Source organism: Camelus ferus, chromosome 1 (assembly GCF_009834535.1).
Source record: "Camelus ferus isolate YT-003-E chromosome 1, BCGSAC_Cfer_1.0, whole genome shotgun sequence".
NCBI lineage: Eukaryota > Metazoa > Chordata > Mammalia > Artiodactyla > Camelidae > Camelus > Camelus ferus.
Window position 1 is genome coordinate 5,355,777 of NC_045696.1, and position 19,755 is coordinate 5,375,531.

The following is a 19,755-nucleotide window of genomic DNA, read 5'->3' on the forward strand; positions in this document are numbered from 1 at the left end:
CATGGTTGGGCTTGGGGGTGATGGAGGGTTCAGAGAAGTTCCTAATTACTCACCATCAGAGAAATCTGTACCAACCTGCAAGGACCTCAGCCAAATAATCGCCCAGCCTCCAGGTTAAATGTGAAATGATGGGGTGTGCAGTGAAATGCACTGAGAATCTCCACATGAAAAAAGAAAAAAAATGTATGGAAGTCTCCTGTTTTGTTTTTTGGAAAATGCTTGATTCCTAAACCCTATGATGCTTTAACTACCAGCTAAAGAGTAAAGAGTTCAGAAAAGCAGTACAACTTTTGTGGTGGCTTTTATTTATGAAAGACTATATTGCCCATTGCCAGTTTTTCCATGGTTCGAGGGACATCCCCCACAAAGAATAACCCACACCTAACTCATTCCAGCACACGGGCGCACGACTGACGAGGAAGCAGGTAAAAATGATGTCTTCGTATAAATATCCAATAACAAGGCATCTCGCAAGGTGAACGTCAGCTTTAGAATGTAATATTATTTATAACCTGTGAGTTCTGGTTTTCTGGGAAATTTTAGACTCCTTGTTCATTCTAATTTTTATCCTCTTTTTTCACAGACAATATGCAATAATATCTATATATTAAAGATACATAAATATCATCTTCATACAATTTAAGGTAACAAAAACTTCTTAAACGTCATGGTGGGATATAGACTTAGCTACCATCCGTCGGATGAGCAAGCAGGAGTGTTGCGTGATGAGGATCACTGTCATGATGAATGTGCGGCTTTGACTTAGTCACTATGGAATTCACTGAAATCTTGAAACATTTTAAAAGTCACATCCCGCTTTGGAAGCTGGGAAAATAGATTCCTTCTCTCGCTATAACATATCCGTTCTGATGATGCCAAGCAATATCGTGTCTTCCGGGTCATGCTGGCAAAGCTGGAGCCCAGCCTGAGGACTTCAGGAGAGCAATGGTGACGTCACTGTGAGCACAGTGACATCATCGTGAGCAGTGATGGCATCATCGTGACGTAGGTCGTCCACCAAGTGCCTTGTGGAGACAAAGGGACGTCTGTGCTATACCAAAGTCACATTCCTGACCTTCTTAGGACTGCCCAAGTAAACGGAGACCTGTGGGGGACTTGCTGGGGCCGGCCGGCGGTCATCAGGTCCCTGGTGACAGAGAGAACAGGGTGGGTTTAGTGGTCGAGATCACCGTAAAGGGCGTGTTTGAGAAAGAGGCTCCACTCGTCCGATGAGATAAAATGAGGGACAGAGCAGAACACGAATGTTAACACGTGTTTCTTTTATTATTTTCAGTAACACACATTGTAGACGTTTCTCGAGTTCAGGGCCTAAAAAACTATCTCATTCAAAGAATCCAGTGTGTGTGTGAAGGCAAATTAATGGCAAAGATTCAGTGTTTTGTTTTGTTTTTTCAATATTCCTATGGAAATTCTCACTATTGTATGAAAATGTCAAATATCTCTAACCTTCTTTAATATTTCTGATTGAAGTGCAGTCAGTTTGCAATGTTAGTTTCAGGTGTACAGCAAAGACGTCCAGTTATACATATACATACATATTTTTTTCAGGATTTTTTCCATTACAGCTGATTACAAGAAATTGATTATAGTTCCCTGTGCTGTACTGTAGGTCCTTGTTGTCCAACCTTCTTTAAATAACACACACTCTTTTTAAAGGAAAGAGGCAAAATTAAAGAACTGACTCCATGTAGATGACCCATGTGTCCTCGGACAGTGTGGGGTCCTGGCTCCCCTCCAGGAGGCAGGCAGGCAGTCTTTGTCCTTCTCATTCTGAAATGAGACCCACGCAGACCACTCCCTCCTCGGAGGCACAGGGCCAGGGGGAGAGGACTGCCTTAACCACACACACGCAGCACATTTCCCTGCCGGTCCTGACAACGCCAGTTCAGATTCCTGGGCACCGTAGCCGCATTTAACATCTTCAATAATGTAACTGGGCCTCCTAAATTATTTACACCACCGCAGAGTGTCAGTGAGCCTTGGGGATGGAATCACTCTGGCTCATGGTCTTAATTCACTGACCCCCGATCACACAAGGAGGACCCCGGGATGACCTTCCCTTGTGGGGGATTGCGGGGCTGCCTCAGCCTCGCGCTGCGAGGTGGTGCTCCTGCTGTGATGACGTCTGGGATTTTTGCTGTCATATGCCTTGTGTTCCCACTACACGGTTGCATGAGCCATTGTCGTTTTGTAAATTTATCGAGTTCATTTCAGTTGATCTCAAAAGGGGAGAGATGAGGGGGGAAGACGTGATCTCCAGGTTTCAAGTTGTTCCCAAGCTCTCCCCCCTAAAACTAACAGACTCAAGAGAAAAGACACAGAATGGCCTGAAATAACCAGAAAAATTGACTGACAGTGAGTCAAGAAGAGGAAAAGAAGGATTGTTTGTTTTAAGCATTCCTCAAAATGTGAAACATTGGCAAACCCCATGGCTTCATATAAAAATAAAAGGCACCTTCCTTTCCCACGAACTGTTGTTTTTAGGAAGAATTTCTGATTTTACTTATTGGTTTTGCACTAACATGTTTCATGAACAGTTAAACCTGCGTTAACTATACTTCACCAACAGAAACTCTTGTCTGGAAAATAATGTCAGAGGTATATATCTTCACTGTAGATTATTTTCAGAAGAAAAATAATCGGTTAAAATAAAGGGTTCTATTTTGGTTTATGTCAGTTTTGAAAATCAGTCTCTTTTTTTAACCTTCTGATCCTTCCTACAAGTTAGTGCATGACTGGGGTCTCCATAGCCTAAAATCCTCTTTCTTTCATTCACATTGAATGCACTGCACCTTAGGATCCCCCTAAAACACATGGGAGATTTTAAGTGTCCCCCAGCCACGGTGCCGCCTGGTTCTGGAGTATTTCCATGCCGAGACTCGTCCACCTGACCCTCATCACAGCTGCATACAAGCATCTCAAATTCTCTGTGTTTTGAGGAAATCTTGGTGCAGTGGGGTCATAAACACAGGTCACTCCAGTCTTAAGAAAACCTCCAGAACCCCGGGGTGACTTTCCCTGAGAAACAATGCAGGGCACATCTGTTTTGTTTTCACACTGAGCCACAAAAAATTTCCCCAGACGATTGACTGGGGAACGTGGTAAAAAATACTCACTCTTCAGCTCTGTCTCCCAGAAATTCTGCCCCAGAAAGTCCAGACGAGGCTCAGGAGCCAGTATTTTAACAAGCACTCGAAGCGCTTCTCTGTCCTGAGAACCACTGCTCAGCCACCAGGCACCGAGATGGAGGCATTCACAGGCACTAGATGCACCTGCCCTCTGAGCAAGCGTCCTTTGGGATCCAGGATGCAGGAAACGCACCTGCCGTTTCCACCAGTTGTTGGCAGGAACAAGGACTCCCCATCTCCGCCTCTGATAAAGAGCCCACGTTCGGGGGAGACCCCGCAGGGCTGGGGGCTGAGGGGTGGGGATGACCATGGGAGGGAACGCCGGGCAGCCGGCAGGGGCCGCCTTCCTACCATAGTTCACGAGCCATCGACTCCCAGTTGACCTGACCTGCATCTGCCACAGCCTCCCTGTAGCTTGTGATCACAGTGCCTGGCCTTCGGTGGGGCCAGCCTCCAGCCTCCAGCCGGTCCCCAGTGACACTGTCCCTGAGCTGAGACCTCAGCCCTTCTGAAGTTTTCCAAGGACCATCAGCACTGAAAGCATCAAGAGACAACTGGAGATGTGAAAAAAAAAAAAGTCCCCCACGACATCTCACCCTGACCTCCCCCGTGGCAGTGTGGGCCTCGGGCATTCTGGACTAATCGGAAGGATGTCGTAGGAGCAAGAGCTGTGGGAGGCCAGTGCCGCGACGGGTGGGGGTTCTGCCCCCTCCTACAGTCTTAAGATTCCAGTCTCCTGTTTTAGTAACTGTTGGGTGTAAGATGTAATTACAATCCTGCTTGGCAGTGCGTGATGAAAACACAGCGTGTGGAAGCTCACTGAAGCCTGGGGTTGCAGACACAGATGTGTGGAGCTCTGCGTGGGACTGAAGGTGAGGCTGAGAGTGACCCAGAAAACGCCCTGCTCCTTGGCGCCTGGGCTCAGCCCTGAGCAGGCGTGGTCACAGACTGAAGGGCTCCGTGTCTGCACCCTCCGCTCCTTGTAGGGGAGGCCACGTGATTGCAGCAAGAGCACAGGTACCCTCGACCCCCGGGAGGCTCCGGGACAGCCCCTGCCCAGTGGAGTTTGTTAGCACAGCTATCATAAACGCCTTGGACTCTGAGCAAATCCTAAGTATTGGGTGGGGTGAAATTACAAAGTACGCAAGTTGATCTTGGCAACGCCCCACTCTCCCCTCCTGCAAGCCCCACTTCCACCTTACGGTAAGGTAGCCAGTAACCCTTACATCTAGCCACGTGTCAGAACCCCAGCCCCCAAGTGGTTCTAAAACACAAAGACGCTCAGGCCAGCCCAGCTCTACTGAGCCAGGAGGCCCGGAGGTGAGGACCCGGAATCTGGGCATCCCGAAGGCCAGGTCGTTTACTTCAGCCGGTACGCAGGCCCTGGCCCTTCAGGCTGCCCCGGCCGTGGCTCCTGTTTGAACAAGACAGCCTTGAAGAAACCAAAGTGACCAAGACCACAGAGGAGTAAAATGACACTCTGATGTGGAATTATTCACTCTTCTCCAATGATCCAAAGTATAACGTTGCATATTCGTCGACGCCGGTCAAGTCACACTTCTCATCGTGACAGCACTGTGATGATCAGTCCCCTGGCACACGCACTCCTGGTGTTGGCTTGCTTGTGACACCACAACTGCTGGGTGCTGGGGACACTCTCCACCGGAAGGAATGACTGTGTCACGAGCGCCCAGTAAGGCCGTGCTAGACCGCGTGTGGTCAGTGGCCGTCCACTACGTAAGACCTCTTGAAAATGCTCAGGGCAGATAAGACACCGGCTGAGCAGGTGAGGGGGCAGCATGCAGAGGACACGCATATGTGAGCCGAAGCCAGGACCCCCTGCTCTGAGACCTGTCCACGCCGGGCCGGAGCCTCTGTGCTGCCGGACACACCCTGTCTCGGCAGATGGGACGCGCCTTCTGACACACCAGCTCCACAGCTGGAGGCCAGGCCACGTCCTTGCTGCAGGCTGACTCAAGGCTGGAGATCTCTCGGTTTAACCTACGGGCTTTTCAGGCCCCCAGCCTAGGGCAGACTTTCTGCAAAACTGTGTAATCTGGAGTCAACAATCCCGAACGCTGAGGAGCCAGCTCCTTGGGCAGGAGGCCCACCGGCCCCTGAGGCCCACATGCGTGGCCGGCACAGCAGGGGTGCGGCCACACAGACCAGGCTGGCTGCATGCCTGGCCTTGGCAAGTGCTCAAGGAGCCTCTGGCTCAGGGTCAAGGTGATCGGCGTCTACAAGCTGTGGCTGCGAGACGTGGCAGCTGACCACACACAGGACTAGGTCTTCTTTGGACTGAAGACGCAGAAGGGAGCTCCTGAAATCCCAGCCCTCTCCGCTACCCCCATCCTGCCCCCTCCCTCCCTTAAGTGCCTCCAGGGAAGCACAGCCCGCTGGCGGTGCCTCACATCCGGGTTCCAAATGGGCATCCCGGAGGCAGTGCCAGGGCCCATCCCCCCAGGAACCCTTGGCTTAATGATCAAAGACCGTTCTCTTCAGAAATGTGCTTGTCCTAAGTTCCCGCACTGAGAAAACTCCAGCTCTTCAAAAATCTTTCATCAGTTTCTAGCTCAGACCGGAAGAGTCCATCCTCTTTGCATCCTCTGTTTCTGAGGGTCCCTGCTGCTCTGGCCGAGATGCCCAGCTCCCCTAGAAGCCGGACAAACAATTCAAGATGCACAGGTGTGTGTGACCAGCCCCCAGGGCCCAGCATCTCAGTGGCCACTGTTCTTTTTCCACCAACAGATGATTTAACCGGCTACATGTTTCAGTAGCAGAAACTTCTTAAATTTCTCACCCGGCACAGCTTCAAAGCAGCACTTCAAGCTTAGGAAGCATCTATTCAGAGCCCCAGACGTCCCCCCCCCCCCCGTTCCTGTGTCTGCAAGCATGGAGAGCTACCGGTTTTCCGCATTCACGTTGAGGGGAGCCATCTGACATGACCCACTTCGGAATCACCCCAGACCCGAGCACTGTGGCTTGTCTGGTGGAAAGACACACAGCTGAAAAGGTAACCACAGAAAGGCCACGGAAATAACAATTGGCTTATATGTGCTCTTGGGGTGACAACTTTTGGAGGGGTGAGGGGGCACTAGAGAACCCCTTACATCAGTCCACAGCCCCCACTCAGGTCGGGAGGTAGAACCTGGACAGGAAACATCCTTCACAGCCAGGCAATTACTCCCTTCTACCCACCGCCTCTCAGTCAAGAGATGGGCCCTTCGAAGGAAAGATGGTTGCCATCTCCACAGCCGGATGATACATGTGCCTTGATGGGAAGAATTTTCTCTCTCTGTTGGCCTGCTGCGGGGCCTGAGGAAGTAGCTTGACTCGTCCCGGAAGCTGACGATTCATCACGTAGGCCCAACTGCTTTTGTGCCAAGGACCCTTCATATGTCTTGGTGCCTGGCTACCTGGGTTGCCACTAATAGCATCATTTAGTTCCTCCCGACGCAGGGCTGAGCGTCCATCAAAGCTCCCCTTCCTCCCAGAGGCCTGGGAGGCACACACCACTGGCAAGATGGATGTACGGAGCTGAAGCCCAGCTGCAGGGAGGGACACTACGGCCTGGAGCTTTCTGGAAACGCACATGAATCCCTGCGCCGGGAAGGAGGGGTGGGGCCGCCAAGGCCCCCGCTCGGCCGGGCAGCACCGCGGGCCCGAGGCGAGTCTGAGGCAGAACGAAGCCAAGGGCGTGTAACCCACTGAGCTGCTGGAACCACAGTCTGAGAGCCTGGCTTTCCCCAAAATTAAACGGGAGAACATCCCTGCGTATGGGGACACTACCGCAGAATGGCATCCAAGTGCCTCTCCTCTGAGGCTGCGTCGGCACAGGCCACAAAGCAGTCCTGGCTGCACGTACATCTGCTTAATGTGGCGTCTGAATGTAGAGTCGTATGTTCTGCATATGAACTCTGATTCACTCATGACTGACAACCAGTACTGACTTCCTGTCAGAAAATGAATGTCCTGGGTCCTCACGGGTCCCAGCTGACTATTTGCTTTATGTTAATGTCCCGTGGAAGGATGGCGCCCAAGAAAAGTTGCGTCAACCACAGCAATATCTGTGACTGAGCCTCAGCCTGGGACCCCAGACTCACACACCCACCTGCACACTCCACACCTCTGTGTGGACGTCAAACAGACACCACAAGACTACTAGCCCACCCCCGCCAAAAAAAAAAACACCGCTACAAAGGGAGAGATGCTACGTGTCCTGGCCCCGTTCCCTCCATGCTGGCAGGTGACTTGGAGGTGAGCAAAGGCCACATTCTTCCATCACGAACATAAAACAAGCACCGTGTTATAATCACCTACCACAAGGCAGGGGCTTTTAAACAGCAAAAAGGAAAAACCCGAAATGGGGAAGGACGGTCTGAATCACCTGCTGAGGCTGCCTGCCACCGTGTTGTTTGGGAACGCCGGGTTCCGCGGGCTTCGGAGGGAGAGAGGACGTCTCTGCAATAGAAAGTGATCTGAGAGTCGCAAGTGCCGAAAACCGTATGACCTATTACAACAATTTTGATTTAAAAAGAAATATGTTCGCTTTTATGCAGTTCCCCTGACATAAAGCATCCTCAACCACAAACAGGTTTTCTTTTAAAGTTTTCTTGAGGTTACATACTTTTAGAACTTTATCTTTCTAATGAAATCAATTCTTCTCTTGGCTTGTTAGTCTCATCCAGAGACAAGATGAATCCATAGTTTCAACAGTTGATGGAGGAAAATAAACACAGGGGGAAATGGGGGAAGGGAGCCAGAGGTTCAGTCTGGGCCATGATTTTGGGCAAAATTATTTGATTAATCACTCAAAATACTAATGAATACATATTCTACCACGGGAAATTTTGCAAAAGGCTGTGATCAGATTATCAAAGGAAACTGTTGATGCTCTGTGGGATTTTTTGAGTCTGAAGCACACAGTTTGGAACGCTCATGGAAGGCACCCACCGGAGGATGGGGAGAGAGGGTCTACCAAGAAGACAGTCCCAGGCTTAGTGCAAAAAGTGTTTCCAGGCCTCTCGGCAAGAATCGGTTAACCAAGAGTCTTCCCGTGGAATTTGTTTTGCTAGCAGCTCATTAGGGCTGGTCTCCCTACCCGACTGCTAAGGAGTCATTGTAGACTCTCTCTCTCTGCTTTCAAAAGGCTCTTGGTTCAAATCCTACCCCTGCTGCTCACTAGTGACAGTGGCTTCGATATGACACCCCTCCCCCGTTATGACTGCATCATCTAAAGGTAAGACACTTGGGTGCCGCAAAAAGGCTTCCAGGCCGGGTTTAGGGTTCCAGAATTCTCCAACAGCCTGTAAAGTTGAAGAGGAAAAGATTTCTTGCTGAGTTTCTATTTTCATTGACATTTGGGGGACGTTACCCTCAAATGTATTAAAAGTCCTCCTCACACACTTTAAGGTAGACGCCTTTAAAGAAAAAGCATGAAAAAAACAAAAACTGGAACATTATTTTTTAAAACTCTTAGATTTCCACCTCACTTTCTTTTAAATGTCAGGCAGATAGGTAGATTTTTTACTGTTACCTTCTCCTAGAGTGTTTCTAGTTTTGGAATTTCTCCTTCTTCTAAAAATTACCCCCAAAATAATGACCACCAACAGCCAAGTAAGGCAGCTGCCCTGAGAAGCCGGTGTTTGGTGAGCCAGCCCCTCCCCCGACACGCACCCTTCCAGATCTTTCTGCCCCCCTCCCCCCAGCCCCCCCCCCGATTCCCACTCACTGGCAGTGCCTGGCTCATCGGAACTGTAGCCATAGTTTTCATTTCCGCTTTTTAACTTTGTCTCAAAAGTTTCTTTATTTGTCTTCACATTTGCAGATTTCCTAGAATTAGACCATTTTAAAAAACCAAATGTTAATCAGCGACAGATGTCCTGATCACCCTGCTCCACCCAGAGCATTCTCCCACGGTGGACTTTCCACAAGGTGGAAGCTCGGGTGCTGGCCTCTGGTGGGTGGCCAGCGTCAGGCTGGACCCTAACAGCCCCCCCACATGGCTGTGTAGACGGCCTGTCTGCTCACACACTCCCACTGCAGGGAGAAATGGAATTTTATCATGATAGGTGCATGGCGTCCAGTCCCCAGGCGGTACTCAGCTCTCAGAAACCAGTGACCATATAGAGCAGGGTTGGCCAGCTATGACCCACAGATCTGGCCCACCATTTGTTTTTGTAAATAAAGTTTTATTGGAACCTTTCTGCTTCCATCTTGTCTATGGTTGCTTTCCTATTACAGCAGCAGAGTTGAGCTGGGACAGAGAGCACGTGGCCTGAAAAACCAAAAATATTTACTATCTGCCCCTTTATAGAAAAAAGGATACCAACCCCTGAAATAAAGCAAAAATGGCAGCTTCCCAGGGGAAGGAAGTTTGGCAATGGATTTCCAAAGATCTAAAATATTTATTTGACTACTAAGAACTGATTATAATAAGCAACAGAAATAAGCAAGGATATGTGCAAAGATTCACTAGAGAAGATTCATTCATGAGCTACTTATGTTACAAAAATTGCAAACAAGCCAGGTGCCCAGCCACAGGGGACTCATGAAATAAATGCTGAGACATCCCTGAAATGGAATTCCATGCCAACTGTGAGAATTATTGTAGATGAGAAGTCTCACGTGCTGCGGGTAGAAGTGTAACTGCTACACCTGCTTTGAAAACTGCGTGGCGGCCTCACCTAGCACTGACCACGTCCCTACCCCATGGCCCGACTTTCACTAATTGGTTACACCCAACAGGATACAGAGCAGGAGTTAATGCTGGCAGACATGTCACCAAAAGACAGGGACTAGATTGCTTCGTGCAGCAGTGTTCATCGTGGCCCCAAATGCCCTTAGAAAGTAAAATGGGAAAATAAATCACGTCCACGCCCTGAACTTGGGATTATGCAATAATAAACCAGCTACGTTAACAGTGTAGCTCCATCTCACAGCGTGAAGCTCAAGAAGGCAGGCGGGAATGAGGAAGCAGGACATGCCTCCATTTATATCAAGTTCACGTGACTCTAACCTCTGGGGATGTGGGGGTGGGTGTCATTAGACGTGACCTCTGCGGACGGGGCAGGAGATGATCTGACGGGGGCCCGAGCAGAGGTGGGGGTGCTGGGGTGTGGGTTCTGCACATCTGCAGACCAGGTGCAGGTGCACATGCTTTGTGAACGTTCATCAAGCCACACACCTATGATGTGTGTACACTTATATCTCAATAAAAAGACTTTATCAAGCAAATGAAATGAGAACATTACAGGCAAGTGTTTGTCAACAGAAATTCTCTTCAGAATAGTGTCAAGTGAGAGGCGCAACATATAAAATGGCATTTATTATGATCCAAGTTTCACAAAATGCATGTGTGTGTGTCTGTGTGAACACACGTGTGTAGGTGTGTAGATACTTAGCAATAATTACTTCTGGGCAACAGAATGAGGGGTGATTTTAAAGCCATTGCTTACACCTATCAGTATTTTTTCTAAAATAAACATGCATTGATTCTATGGGGAAAAAATACAGATGTTCTTTTAACACAGAAGAAATCTGTGAGCAACCGAGGTTAGCAGTGCTGACACAGTGGGAGGGGAAAGCAGGTAAACACGGGGGCCCCAGGGAGCGGCCCCGTCTTCCTTCCCTGGGCCTGGAGCACTTGGATCTAAGGGCCAGGCTGCAGGCGGAGGGCCGCTAAGCCCTGAGCAGGTCCGCGGGCTCCGGAGTCTCCGGGCACATCACTTCACCTGTCTGTGCCCCTCCGCTTCCTCAGCCACAGGAAGGGAACGTAGCCTCATAAAATCATTGTGAGCAGCAAGATGACCTCTACTCAGTGTAGACCAGTGCCTGGCACACGTGCCGACACTCAGGATATATCAGGTGTTATTGTCACCCCCCCGTCATGATGATGTTGCGTTATTATTATTCTCTACCCATTTCCCCAAACAGTTGTAGGTCACTGCACTAGGTTTTGAAATCACCCAAGACCCCAGAGAAAAGAAATGAGAAATGTGGCGGGGAGGGTATAGCTCGAGCCCTAGAGCGTATGCTTAGCATACACGAGGTTCTGGGTTCAATCCCCAGCACCCCCTCTAAGAATAAATAAATAAACCTAATTACCTCCCCTCCAAAAAATAAATAAAATTGTTGTAAGAAGAAATGAAAAACGTTACACAGTCAACAGTCTGCTACATGATGATTATATATAATCTTTATTCCCCACATGTAGCTGGAAGATGTTTTAAATTACAGCATTTAAAAAATCTAAATTATCTAATAAAATACTGAAAGCTAGATGCGGTTTTGTTTTAACACCCCCCAACTAAACCATTGCTGCCTAAAAATCCCTCCCCTGCATGCATTTATAATTATAATTATTTATAATTATTGCAGACATTTAAATTGATTATTGTAGTCCTTGACACAGTTACCTTAAAAGTGTTTGCAGCTACTTCCAGGCAACCGTGAGAATGGCAGGAGTTTTCCCTCCCTCCCCACTGGGCGCTACAAGCAGTGACAACTCCTAATCTGTCCACCTGCTCTGTTCCATTGCCCAAAGGTACCCAGCTGGCCCCACGGTCTCCACCACCCAGAAATTCCAGCAGGACCTCCACCTGGTTCTTTAGCATCCTTGAAACGGTCCTCACATCCTTAACCTTGACACAAAGCAGGAGGGCCAACAGTCATGGTGCACAGCGTCCTCTTGTGGAAAGAGCTGCAAATGCCAGATGCCAAGTAAAAGTTGGCTCCACTTTCCAAAGTGCACAAGTCAAACTTAGGCAGCAGGAACCTATCTACTTTATTCCACAATTAATGTTGCCCTATGAGTTTGTGATTGGCATATGTGTTTGTCAGAGTTGTTCGTTTTCAGTACTTAATTTTGAGTAACATAATCCTAAAAATCCCACAGCTGTTTGTGTGTGTGTGTGTGTGTGTGTGTTGGCTGGTTTTCATTTGTTTCTTCTTATATTTAGGAAACTGACGTGATCTCAAACTTACCTTATTTCACTTTGATAACTAGATCCTGCCAAAAAAAGAAAAAAGAAATAAAATCACATTAGTAAAATCAGGATAGTTATTTTGAAAATAAAATCTCATCAATTTTATAGACCGCCCTGATTTTAAATACGCACATTACTGAGTATTTGGGATCTGGTAGGTATTAAGTTCCCCCACAATGAGCTATCAAATAACTTCCAAGCATAAGGAAAGTAGAATTCACTATTCACTATCATAAATATAAGTATTTATAATACCTAGGTACCCAAAATAGAGCAGATACCCAATACGTGCTGAGTGAATACTGAATTTGATTCATGAGGTTATAAAGACTCCATTTGTTCACCACGAAGAGGTCCCCTGCTCCCAGTCCCTGCTGTCAGTCACTCAGTACTTACCGTGTGCAGAAACCACGCCAGCACCGTGCAAGGTCTTATCCCATTTAGACGTCACAACAACCCAAGAAGCAGGTGTTAGTGTTCTCATATTTTTAACAAACTAGATACTATTATACAAATATACCCATATTCTAACAGATAAGGAATGAAATCCCTTAAGCACTATATTTCTTTCATTTTAAAACACATTTTCAATCAGTATGAACCAATGGTATCAATTCAGACAGTTGTATCCATCCCCCAAAAGCTCTCATTAAATTGCTAATGGTTTTAATCAATGGATTCTTGGACTGGAGGGAGTTTAGCATTTAAAAATGAGGGGTCACTGAGCCCACACGGCAGCCCCCCACCATCTGTCTCTAAAGCCAGTGCGCTCTGCACCTCTGCCTTTTTTAAAGCATTGAGCTTTACTGAGATCCAAAAAAAGACTCATTTTCTTTACTTTTTTTTGATACCGTTCTCACTTATTTTCTGTTCTAATCACATCTCCTGAGTCACGCCTCAAACTGAACCTCAGAAGCAATCTTATTTGAATTGAAGGAGAGAGATTGTCTGGTCTCCCTCTGGTCATAGGGAGATGCCACCAGTGTTACCGCAAGGGCCAGGCTGTGGGAGATGGGCCCTGGTCCTCCTGCTCTAGAAGCTGAGACCCCACGGCCTCCAGGCCACGCTGCACGGGGGCCCCAGCCATCCTCAGTCGGCCCCCCGGAAACCAGCCAGAGCACTGAGACTCCTCCAGGCACCAAGAAAGCAGAGCCCCAGAAAATACTTTTTAAAAATCTTGATGTTTAATATTTTTAAGCATAGAAATAATTATCATGGGGAAATCCAGGACTTCACTGGACGCCTCACATTTATGTCAAGGAATCCGCTGTGCATCAGCTTTTTCTCTCAAAGGTAAATAAAGGATAAAATCTAGGACAGATCACACGAACTTTTATCACATCCATTTATTTAATTCTCATAACCAATATATAGGATGGTATTTAGCCCCATTTTGTAAATGAGGAGCTGGGACTCAGACCATCACCTGAGTGCACATCCTGTGTGGACCACAAGATTTGCTGGACTGGTGTGGAACAGACACAAGCCTCAAAGACGCTGAAGTCCGCACACCAGGATGCTCTCCAGCTACACCACAGGAGCTAATGTCAAAAACAACCGTCTGAAGGCACCGACCAATCCTCGTCAGTTCTGAATTAAAGTTTAAGTTATGCAACAGTTTCATTAAAATCCAGTGTTTTGGTTTTTTTTTTTTTTTTTTTTTTTTTTTGAGTAACGCATTTGTGGCGTCCAGGGTAATTCCCAGGTAAAAAGAAACTTCCATCATATCTGGGTCAACAGTTGCTTACTACTTTTCATTTCTGTTTCCTTGAGAATAAAAGCCTATCACAGAATCAATTCCCCAAATCCAAGAAGGAGCTAAGGCTAGGCTATGAGCCCGATGCTGGACCACGCAGCTCACACGGAATATCTCACTAAGAGAGCTGCTCCGGGTAAAAGAGTTAGGTAACACGGTGCCTGGCAGACTTGCAAAAGTGCTCATCGAAGGGCAATTAGTATTAATATAATTAAAAGTGCAATTAAACTGACATGTAGCCAAACGTCAAAACTCTGACTTTAAGATAATTTAACTTCAGAAAATATTCAAATAGAAGTAGGTGACGGTTTCAGGAGAGAGAGACAAGGATGGACACACACACTCAGCACTTGGAAAGCCCTGAGCTGTCCGCGTGATGAAGACCCTGTGGTTTCTGAACTCACAAACCACCCCAGTGCTGGCGAGACAGCCCAGGGCGGAGCCTGCCCCGCAAACAAAATTTATCTTCAATTGTGTCAAAAGATCTCGTTTAGAAGAAGTGTGTGATTATTTTTACTCATTTTATTTGTATTTTCTTAACAGAAGACCATATTTTTTTTCTACCACTACAACAGTATTCACCTACAAAAGGAGACTGGAAATTCTACAAAATAGAAAATAATCTTTTCATGTGCTCAGAGAGGTGGGAATTATTCTAGGAAAAAAAAAAAAAACACAGCATCTAAATGACAGACTGCGATAGCCTTATATCCTTGCAGATAAACCCAAAACTCAACTAGTCAGCATCTTTGGCACCACCTCTCTACCTTCTCAAAGTGTGGAGATCTGTCTTCCTGGAGGGGTTGCCTCAGGCCCCGGAGGAAGGGCTTCCTTCATTGAGAAAGTCCTTTCCCTCTTTGTGAATTTCATGCGTCCTTTCAAGAACTCTAAAAGCCAGTGTCTCTTTTAAAAGAGCCAATGAGCTGATGAACTTCAAACGCGTGTACCAAAAGTTCAAACATACATACAAATCGATACGAACTAAAAAATTACCTTCTTTCTCGCTCCTGGAGGCACAACAGCAGCAGAATATTATAATCAGAACAATCATCAGGATCAAAAGCAATGACAACGATACTGCGAGTAGAATTATGGCCCAGGTAGGCAACGATGCTTCTGGTTTATCAATACTGCCTACAAGGTCGAAAGAAGAAAAAAGAAACGTTTTAGTGATGCTCGGCAGTGTCAAGGGTGTATGATCAATGGTTCTGCCACACTGTAAACTAGATTATGTTTTCCAATAATGTAGCTATTCGGTCTGCTACGGCCAAGTGTCAAAGGCCAAGTTCCGCTCAGTGTGCTTAAACACTCAACATTCCATCACAGCGCTTAATGCCCCCAGTGGATGCCTGCTTAGGAACACGGTCCAAGCACTTGCTGGTTACCGCCTCTTACATTCCCGAGAGGGAGATAGGCTGGGCTGGGCCATGACGCCCTGCGGTCGGAGCAGTGACTTCCAAGCTCCAGCATCCCTTGTTCATTCAAGAAATATTTCTTGAGGCGCTACTGCTGGACAAGGCTGGAAGGGTGACGCTGGTTCTTGCTTCCATGTCCCCGCCCATCAAAAGTCAAAAGCCAGCCGAGAGGAAATCAGGACAAACCCAGGGAGGGTCACTCCGGAAGGAACTTAGGGCAAGGCTCCCCCCGAGCGCCACCCACCCCCAACCTCCATTCGCTTCTCATCCAGTAACTGCTCCTTCCGTGGCTCTCCAAGACCCACCTTCTTTAGTGTCTACTTTGCCCTCTTGTTTTATCCAGGAGTCACGGAGGTGGGAGAGAGGAAGTTTCAGGTCGGGCAGGACAGGCAGGAAAAAAAAGGTGGGGGGTGGTGGGGAGAGAAGGAGAGAAGAAAAGACATTTCGATTTCTCACAGCCCATGTCCCTGCCGGAACTTTCCTATACACGCCATGTTGCTGTCTAAATTCAAATTTAAGTTAATTTAAATTGTATACAATTAAGTACAGAGCGCCTCAGTCCCACTGGCCGCATTTCAAGGGCTCAGTTGCTACAGATGGGGAAGGAGCTCTGCCTCCATCTGGGGAAGTCCCGTGGGGCAGCGCCGCCTAGCCGTGGGCTGCGGGAACTGCACCGATGTTCCAAAAAGCCCCAATCCCGCAGCGCTTCCCCTGCAGAAACACGTCAAGCCTCCTTTAGGTCGATCTGTTTAAATGTGAATTGCTAGTCAGTAAAGTCACTCACTCAGCCTTGAGTGCTTGGGTAGCAACTCAGTATAAGTTCGTGCTATTTTATTAGATGCTAGTCATCAGAAAAATATTAAAAACAACAGACTTCCTAGAAGGAAGATCAGGTTTCCTTTTAAATCAGTAGCCGTCCAGCACTTTGGAACCAGAGATTATAGTTGAAAAAGGTCTCTTGGATGTTCTTCCTTAGATTTTTCCTTGAAATCGCACTTTTCTATCTCGGTGTCAAAGTTAAATGCTCAGAATAAGTTGCCCACTGCAGGATTATCCACAGACTCCTCTCCAAGCAAGTGCTAAAGTTCAGGGAACTCTGTGTTTCGAAGAACTACATACCAGAAAGGGATATTTGCCTCCTTTTGCCCTTTGTGCAAAGCTTCTCTGCATTACCTGCAATGGTGTTTAAATTCTCTCTTTTTTTTTTAACATCTCACATCTGATGCCATCTTAAATGTCTCTGAAAGGGACCGCTGTCACTTCCATTTCTTTCCACACCTCTGCTACTACCTAAACTAGACCTAGTCCCCTGAGGGTCAACGACTGTGTCTTATTTTCCTGAGACCCCAAGCACCTGGCACATATGGGGCGACGTGGTGGATGGATGGATGGACAGACAAAGAGACTGAGTTCCTTCTGACTCTATGGAGAAGAGAACGCTGTGCACCAGGCAGTCAGCTGTAGCTGAGCCAGGCCTAGGCCTCACCTTTCTCCCTATATTGAGATGCTCAGAGAAGAATTACAGGACTTAAAATGAAAACTAAAACCATCTATCTCCACATCACCCACCACTTTTCGGAGGTGAGCTGGGATGGACAGATAAGACAAGAGTTTCTCCCCACGAACGATGAAGGGGGAGGGAACAGAATTACACCCTCCCCGTGGCACCCCTCCCAGCCCCATAAGTGGAGCTTTAAAACAAGCCAGTCTCTTCACATCCAGACGATAACATGGCTCATCCCCTTGCTCCACCGAGGGCAGAATCCCGAGCACCACCTGGGATGCTTGTTACGTGCACCAACTCAGAACCCTCCTCCCGAGATGCTGAGTCGGGGGTCTGGGATGGAACCCCAGGTGACCGATGCAGGTGCTTTGAGCATCCCTGTGTGCAGCCAAAATGTAAATGCTGCCCAAGCAGCCCATTACATTACAGGGTTAGCCTCCCTCCCACAGACGTGGTGATAAAATCACTAAGCCCAGAACTGCATTTAGGATATTTACAACCTGCAGTTTGAAATTAGGCTACTCAGTGGAAGCTTCACAACTGACAAAGACCTTCAGCCCTCATGTTAACGGAACCAGTCAGCTCTCACGGCCGCCGTGCGCTTGTGCTCCCTTTGGCCTCTGGCTCGCTCATCGGTAACAATTCTTGCCCCACCAGGCTGTTCAGAGACTCAAAGGATGCATGTCCACGTGCTGTGGCACACGTGTTCAAGACTGCTGTGGGCATCTTAATTCAGTCTGATGAGCTCTTTACAAACTGAAGCTTGCAAGTAATAGGAGCTTTCATAATAAAGGAGCCAACGGGGGTTAAACAGTAAGGTCTGGCTCAAAATTCAAGAGACAGGCTTGAAATTCTTCCTGGAGAAAGTCAGCACGCCACTGGCTTACTCACGCCCTCCCTATCAGGGTGGTTTCTTCCTGGAGAGAACTGTCAGCGTGCCGGCTTCTGTCAGCTGAGTCTTGGCGTAACAATCTTCCCTCTCGTCTCACATGGGGACAGCCACTCATCCTCAGGGAGGGCCTGCTTAAAGGAAGGGAGGCCACCTCAGCTGAGGGTGGAGACAGAATCAAGGCAGAGAGCAGATGACAGTGTGGCCTCCCTTCCTCCCTTGTCCCTTAATTCAACCAGCAAGCTCAGTGAAGGGACACCTGCACTCCCCCCAAAGCCCCAGGCGCCCCCCACAATGGCAGCTGGCATCAGCCACGCCCCACTTGGGGCTGAATCTCCCACGGAGTTTCACGCATAAGAAAACTGTACGCCCTTCCTCCACTCCAGGGGAGCCCCAAGCAAAGCAGGGTGTCTGTGCTGTGAAGAGGTGCAATCTGGCACTGGAGCTGCACAGAAGAACCTTTCTTATTTTAATAATAACTTTCAATTTACCATCTAGAACTCACATACACGCAGGCACATGTATCATGGGTATTTTTGTTGAGTATGAGATTAATTTTTAAATGAGCACCTGTATGGTGGGTTCAAAGAAAAGTAAACCATAGTCACATACCAATAAATCAAAAATCATGACAGCGGACAGAAAACAGACCCTTGGAACGATCTCGTCCATAGCCCAGCCCCGTGTCACGCAGGTAAGATACTCCAGACAAAGAGACTCGGCCAGCGGGTCAAGGGTGCTGAGAGCAGGAGAGCCCCAGGCGCTGACTCGCATCCCCCCGTCCTGCCACACTGGGCCTCCAGTGTGGAAGGCTCCTTCTGGGGAAGTTAGATTCCAGGTCTTATAAGAAATGGGGAGTCTAGGTGGACACCAGTCCCTGACTTGTACTGTAGTGGGGGGTGTGGGCGTGGTGATGCAAGGTGAACGGCAGGTCCGCTGGCGAGGGTGAGGGTACCATGCCTGAGAACCCACAAACAGTGACCAAGGAAGGTTATCTCCAAGTTCAACACCGCTTGCCCTCCTCCCTGCGTTCCTTCACACCACCGTGTGCACGCTAGGGCTGCGTGACTGAACTTACTGTGGGACCTTACTCAGCTCCCAGACTGTCCCTTTCCCATCTGTGAGGAAAAGGAGAATAGTGTTTCCCAGATGCTCCCACAGGAATGCTCGGTGTTCTAAAAGGGCACATAGAATTTCTCAAAACCAACTGGGTGACTACAAAATGTGGCCACCAGCACATGCAAAGCATGCTGGGTGCTGATTAAAAGGGACACGGGAGATCTCTGAATCAATAAAATAAACGATAGCCATCACTCACTCTCCTGTCCTGTGGGCTCTGGGGCAGGGATGGTCTTAATTGCTTTAGGTGTTTTAACCCATTTACTTCCCACACCAACAACAACTCTATAAGGTAGGTATTATTATTATCTCAGTTTTACAGATGAGAAAACTCAGGCACAGAGAGGTCAAGTCTCTTGCCTAAAATCACACAGCAAATAAGTAGGCAAGCTGGGGTTTTAGTCCAGGCTGTCCAGTGTCCAAGTTTCTGTGGATAGTAGCACCTGATGAGGTGGGGCCTTCGAGATCGTCCATCTCAGTAGCCCCCTAACCCTGACTAGCCTGTAGAGTAATTGGGGAGCTTTTTTTAAAATGCCAATTCCCAGGCCCTACACAGACCAATTAAATCAGAACCTCAGGCTGGGGCCTGAGCGTATGTGTGAAAGCTCCCCAGAGGCTGACGGGCAGCCAGGAGAAGGGGCACCTGCCCTGTTCTCCTCCGCACCTTGTTTTACAGGCAAGAAACCTGAGCCCTGAAGGTCAGTGACTTGCCCAACATCACACAGCTGGTGCCGAAGCCACCACCCAGTCACTGCCGCCCCTCTCCCCTGCCTTCGAAACTACCCCTTCCCACAGAACTCAGATCACACCAGGAATCACTCCATTCTACAAGCTGACCGTGTGTCCTGGAAATACTGCTTCATTTTCACATTCCACAGCCCTCACACTTGGGTACGTATAAATGTAATAGTGAAGAACAGACCTGACTCCACATTA

General features: G+C 48.1%; 1 protein-coding gene across 6 annotated transcripts in view; it reads right to left on the reverse strand.

The window, feature by feature from the left end:
* Positions 1–291: 291 nt before the first annotated feature.
* Positions 292–19,755, reverse strand: part of IGSF5 (immunoglobulin superfamily member 5) — a 40,064-nt gene continuing 20,600 nt past the window's right edge. For 4 of the 6 annotated variants that reach the window (XM_032463131.1, XM_032463190.1, XM_014559902.2 and 1 more), the window contains 5 exons: positions 14,886–15,026; positions 12,135–12,159; positions 8,881–8,981; positions 7,537–7,610; positions 292–1,147 (listed from right to left, as the gene is read on the reverse strand). In XM_032463131.1, the coding sequence (XP_032319022.1) occupies positions 1,052–1,147; positions 7,537–7,610; positions 8,881–8,981; positions 12,135–12,159; positions 14,886–15,026 (437 nt within the window). In that variant the 3' untranslated portion in view covers positions 292–1,051. Of the gene's footprint in view, positions 1,148–7,536; positions 7,611–7,676; positions 8,456–8,880; positions 8,982–11,314; positions 11,851–12,134; positions 12,160–14,885; positions 15,027–19,755 lie in introns of those variants that run through there. The other 2 variants (XM_032463071.1, XM_014559904.2) reach the window with 2 other exon arrangements.